General features: G+C 45.1%; 1 protein-coding gene across 1 annotated transcript in view; it reads right to left on the bottom strand.

Annotated features, from left to right (window-relative positions):
- The window catches only part of CIDEB (cell death inducing DFFA like effector b), a 20,709-nt gene extending 15,124 nt beyond the window's left edge, over window positions 1–5,585 (bottom strand). The window contains exons 1-2 of the mRNA XM_066598599.1: window positions 5,513–5,585; window positions 1,969–2,113 (exon numbers count right to left, since the gene is read on the bottom strand). Coding sequence (XP_066454696.1) covers window positions 1,969–2,113; window positions 5,513–5,550 — 183 coding nt within the window. The 5' untranslated portion in view covers window positions 5,551–5,585. The remainder of the gene's footprint in view (window positions 1–1,968; window positions 2,114–5,512) is intronic.
- Window positions 5,586–5,902: the final 317 nt, after the last annotated feature.

Below are 5,902 nucleotides of genomic sequence, written 5' to 3' on the forward strand. Positions count from 1 at the left end.
GCCTCTTTAAATAGGTGATCTGTGGGTGATGGGAATTAGATCCTCATTGATCTAATATTGATGGTCAAGATAGGTTAGCAATATTTATATCCCACTACCCCTATAAATTATAAAATGATTTTTGCTTCTACTGGGGGACCTCACTGCATACTGATTAATTGGGCTTAATGAGAGCTGTATGAATCCATATGCAGGGAGCTCCCTCTAGTGGCAGCTGGAGGCAGACAAAACTTTAATAGTCATATAATTGTAAGTAATAAAACAGTATAAATTCTGATGAGCTCCAGGGACTAACACAGGAAATTACATTTCTTTCTACCCTTTAGGCTGCATTCCCACGAACGTATATCGGCTTGGTTTTCACGCCGAGCCGATATACGTTGTCCTCGTGTGCAGGGGGGGGAGGATGGAAGAGCAAGGAGCAGGAACTGAGCTCCCGCCCCCTCTCTGCCTCCTCTCCGCCCCTCTGCACTATTTGCAATGGGGAGAGGCGGGCCATGGGTGGGGCTAATTCTCAGAACTTAGCCCGCCCCCGGCCCACCTCTCCCCATTGCAAATAGTGCAGAGGGGCAGAGAGGAGGCAGAGAGGGGGCGGGAGCTCAGTTCCTGCTCCTTGCTCTTCCACCCCCCCCCCCCCCCTGCACACGAGGACAACGTATATCAGCTCGGCGTGAAAACCGAGCCGATATAAGTTCGTCTGAATGCAGCCTTAATGAAAGTATTTTATATAATATTAAGTATTAGGGTCCTTTACATGGAAAACTTATTCTCCAGTTTATTGTTTGATTTTGCGAAACAGAACAATATAATTGTTCAATGTAAACACTGCCAGCGAGTGAACAACGAATGATAATTCTTTCACTTATCGTTCATCATTCAGTTTATGCAGGTCTAAAAATCAAACGATGACACTAGGCAACAAAAAAACTAAATTTTTTTTGTGTCTGGGAAATCAGTGGTATTTTCACATTATTTGGATAATAAACAAATGGTTCATGTTTATACATGTACAGCAATTATTTTGTATGCTACTGTGTTTCCCCCAAAATAAGACCCTGTCTTATATCAATTTTTTGCGTCAAAAGAGGCGCTAGGTCTTATTTTTGGATATCTTATTACTTACCTAGCAAACTCGGTCCAGGTCCCGCTGCTCTCCAGAGCTCCGATGAGCTTCTTTGCCGCCCACAGAAGATTACCTCCTGATTACGGGATTCATAAATCCAGTCTCCAGGAAGTGGTGGCTCTGATTGGTTCTTCGAATGCTGCTCAGCAAATCACTAAAGTACTCAATGAACCAATGTGATTGCTGTGATTAGTTCATTGAGCGCTGCATTGATTGGCTGAGCAGTGCTCAAAGAACCAATCACAGCCAACGCGTTGTGGAGGCAGGATTTATGAACTGGCTAATCAATGCTGTGGCTCAGCCAATTCATATATCCTGCCTCCACAACACAATGGCTGTGATTGGTCCTTTGACCACTGCTCAGCCAGTCAATGCAGCTCTCAATGAACCAATCACAGCCATCGCATCGGTTCATTGAGTGCTGCATTGATTGGCTAAGCCACGCTCGAGAACCAATCACAGCCATCTTATTGATTCATCGAGCATTGCATTGATTGGCTGAGCAGCACCCAAAAAACAATCGGAACTTTCGCTCCCTGGAGGTGGGATTTATGAATCCCATAACCAGGAAGTAATCTTCTGTGGGCAGCCGAGGACAGCGAGAAGTGCGTCGGAGCTCCAGAGAGCAGTGAGAGGGACCTGAACCGAGCCTGCTAGGTAATCTATTACTTTTTTATGTAATGTAGCTACGACTTATTTTTGGGTTAGGACTTATATTTCAAGCCTCCCCTAAAATTCCATATAATCAGGGTAGGGCTTATTTTCAGGGTCTTTTTATGCTGTCTCAATCTTGAGCACTAACACATGTGGACCCCCAAAAGATCCCGTGAACTTCAGTAACTCACCTTTGCTATGAGTTCTCGGAGAGAGCCAGCAATAACTCCTTTACGTACAGATCGGTCATGACTACATACACGGAAGGGTCTCTGTGGTGGGGAAGAGACTGTTTTCACTCTTTTTGTTATCTCTGAGCCTACTGATGAGACAGATCTAGAAAACACAAGTACAGTATTCAGTATTGACGCATACAGCATGAGAAATAATTCAACTTCACACTATTGTTCAGGGTTTCTGTGTGCCAGCCCCATCCTGGGGGCAGGAAAATGGAATGCATGCAATAAACTGACTCCACTGATTATAATGGGGTCTATGCAGTGCATTAGCTCCCGTCCCGCCTCCCTTTTGCAGAGAGGGGGCAGCATATATTGGCTGGGCGTAAAAACTCGGCTGATATACGCCTGTCTGAATAAGCTCTTAATCTGGCCTAAACACATCACTACATACAACCAATATAAGGGCACCTTTACACCAGCATATTTTTATCAGTATTTGGTGAGCCAAAACCAGAAGTGGAGAGAAAGAGAGAAAGTATAACGGAAAGATTTGTATTTCGTCCGCATTTTGGACCTGCTCCTGGTTTTAGCTCACAAAATACTGATGAAAATAATGACGTGTGAAGAAGCCCTTCAACAGGAAAATATTGAAATAAATCGCATACATTACTGAACAGAGAATTAGGCATTATTTAGACAAGTGTATGCGTAAATACGGTCGCTGGTATGGAACATATTTTCACATGAATGAAGTTAGGAGATGGCAAGAAGCAAACAGATAAGTCCGTGCTAGCAGATAGATCGTTTTTTTTTTGCAATCTAAATGCCAGTTCACCCGCTTGTGTGTTACACCTAGGGTAATTCACTGGCCCGGCCGGTATTTTTCCGGCCAGGCCGGTGCCAGTATTTTTACCGACCCTATAACAGGACGGTATTTTGGTCGGGCTACCGTGTCCCCCACGACGATGAAGAACACATTTGCCACATGCGACAGATGTGCTCTACATCCCTGCAGGGGACTGAAGCATTCCCTACCACAGCTGTCACAGATGACAGCTGCGGTAGAGGATGCAGCTGCTGGCACCCCTTAATTATTTTTCAGGGAAGGATTGTAAATATAAGCCCTTCCCTGAAAAACAACCCAAACTGAGGTGCTCAGCCAATCAGAAGCAGCTCTTTCAGCAAGCGGGGTTTTTAATTCCCCGCCTGCTAAAAGAACTTCAGTGCAGAGTCGGGGACAGTGGAGACAGGACGCGGCTGAGCCCCGACAGCTGAAGAGAAGTAAGTATGATTTTTTTGTTAATTTTTTACACGAGTTTGGGTTGTTTTTCAGGGAAGGGCTTATATTTAAAGCCCTTGCCTGAAAAAACAATTAAGGGGTGCGGGCAGCTGGATCCTGTACCGCAGCTGTCATCTGTGATAGCTGCGGTAGGGAATTCTTTATACCCTGCGGGGATGAAGAAAACATCTGCCGCATGTGGGAGATGTGTTCTTCACCCCCGCGTGGAACACTATTACTACAAGGGTCACCGTGGGATGTTACCATTATCACAGAGGTCACGGTGGGATGTCACCTTTACTACAGGGGGCCGCTGTGTGATGTCACTATTACTACAGGTGTCATTGTGGGATGTCACCATTACTACAGGGGTCATTGTGGGATGTCACCATTACTACAGGGGGGCCGCTGTGGGATGTCACCATTACTACAGGGGGCTGCTGTGGGATGTCACTATTAATGCTGGGGCCACTGTGGGATGTCACCATTACTACAAGGGCTGCTATGTGGTGTCACTATTAATGCTGGGGCTGCTCTGTGGGGTCTCACTATTAATGGTGGGGCCGCTCTGTGGGGTGTCACTATTACTACTGGGGGCCACTATGAGGTGTAACTATTACCCCTGGGGTGTCTCTGTGGGGTGTCACTATTAAGACTGAGGCAGGTCTGGGGACGTCACACACACCTGCGTGTAGATTGTATGCGATGCGAGCGTCTGCGCACTGAAGCGTATTCTCGCGAGTAGATGACATCAGTGTGAATCACACTAAACATCATTTACTCGCGAGAACACGCTGCAGACGCTCGCATGCAATCTACACCCAGGCGCAGATCACTGACCTGCGTAATCTGCACCAGCGTGTAGATTGTATGCAAGCGTCTGCAGCGTGTTCTCGCGAGTAGATGACATTTAGTGTGATTCACACTAAACGTCATCTCACGAGAACACGCTAGCCTGGATCCTGCGCTTGCGCACAGCCGCTGGACGGGATCCAGGAGATAAAGGAGAAAAAAAATGCTGCGATAAGCCGCGCCCCAAGCCACGCACCTTACCGCCCATGGCCGGTATTTTTTCGTGACAAAGGTGGCAACCCTAGTTACACACTTCCCGTAGAATAGAATGGCCATTAAATCCCTAATTAGAGCCAGCTGTCTTCTTTTCCCTCCGTTGCATGCTGGGTAACCCTCCCCTTCCTTTTTTTTGGAGCTGCCATAGAATTCTGTGGCAGCGTTCTGTGTAACACAGACAAAGATAAAGCAGGTCCTATCTTTTCACGGATTAAGATTTTGCACTGAAAAAATACATTCATCTGAACAAATCTTTTCAGATCGAAGGCATTGCTTGGTCGCGTTATACGGGCAAGATTTTCACGTGCAAAAGTGCCTCCTGAAATACGTCCGTCTAAATCTGCCCTTAGCTTGAAGCTCTTGAGACCCAGTGTAAAATTTCTAACGAGACCGTTCTATATTAATCACACATTAACCCTTTCCAATCCACTGTCTGACCTCTGAAGACATTATAATTAAAGGCTGTACAGCTCCGATGTTGGAAGACATCCGTCGGGGTTCTCTTACTGTATATTGCCAGCCTCTCTGCTGTCGAAGCCTAATCAACGTGTCACCTCATGCAGTACTGGCTTTAGCCAGCAGATAACTCCGTTGTATAACAGGAGAAAAAGAGTAAGCCCCCTAGGAAAACCAGGATACAAACTGGATTGGAAAGGGTTAAAGTTACAGCGTCCCCATACAGAGCAGGGTGACTTTCTGAGCCGGGATACAATTGCACTTTTGGCACCTGCTATAGTGATATCACAGAGGGCTCGTTCACACTGCCGCTAGTCTCAGTTAACTATTTCCGTTTCATTTGAAAATGAATGGAAATAAAAACGGAAATAAATGTTTCTGTTTTCCATTTTATTCCTAATTGATTTCAATGGTTTACAAAAAAAGTATTGCCGTTTATTGTTTGAAAAAAGGAAACGAAACCGAATGAAATTAAACAGAAATGCTTCCGATTATTTTTTTTTAATACTCTTTTAAATCAAGGGGGAATAAAACAAACTTTAATACGGTTTTTATTTCCATTTCTCTGTTCCAATCGAGGAACAGAGAAACAGAAATAGTTAACTCAGAATTATGGGAGTGTGAACGAGTTCTGATACTGATCGTTCCTAATAAGGAACAGCATAGGGCGAAGTTTACCAGAAACTTCACAGTTTGCTATGAAAAACAGAAACAGCGACATTTTACATTATTATTGACCAGCAAATCACAAACCTGAAAGCCCCAGCGCCAAGGTTAGATATAAACTCCATTCCAGTCCACGGTGAAAGGCCCCTGCCTCGGTGCAGCCCCAGCAGAATGTCATGGACTATGAAACTGTCCAGCAGAAAAACACAGGAGCAAAGTTCAACCGAAGGATCAGACTCCAGATTATAACATTGGGAAGGGAACAATGATGTCACATGACTATCAGTACTGCTGGTGAGGGGGCCGCAATGCTCTTATATCACAGGATCAGGGCAGCCTGACAGTGTAATGTAGCTTTCTTACAGGGTTACACTCTTTTTTAACCCCTTCAGGACAAGAAAGTTCTCATTTTTTTTATTTTCGTCTTTTTACCCCTGCCTTCTAACTTTTGACATTTTCCACTGACATAGCCGTATG

Source organism: Eleutherodactylus coqui, chromosome 4 (genome assembly GCF_035609145.1).
Source record: "Eleutherodactylus coqui strain aEleCoq1 chromosome 4, aEleCoq1.hap1, whole genome shotgun sequence".
Taxonomy (NCBI): Eukaryota; Metazoa; Chordata; class Amphibia; order Anura; family Eleutherodactylidae; genus Eleutherodactylus; species Eleutherodactylus coqui.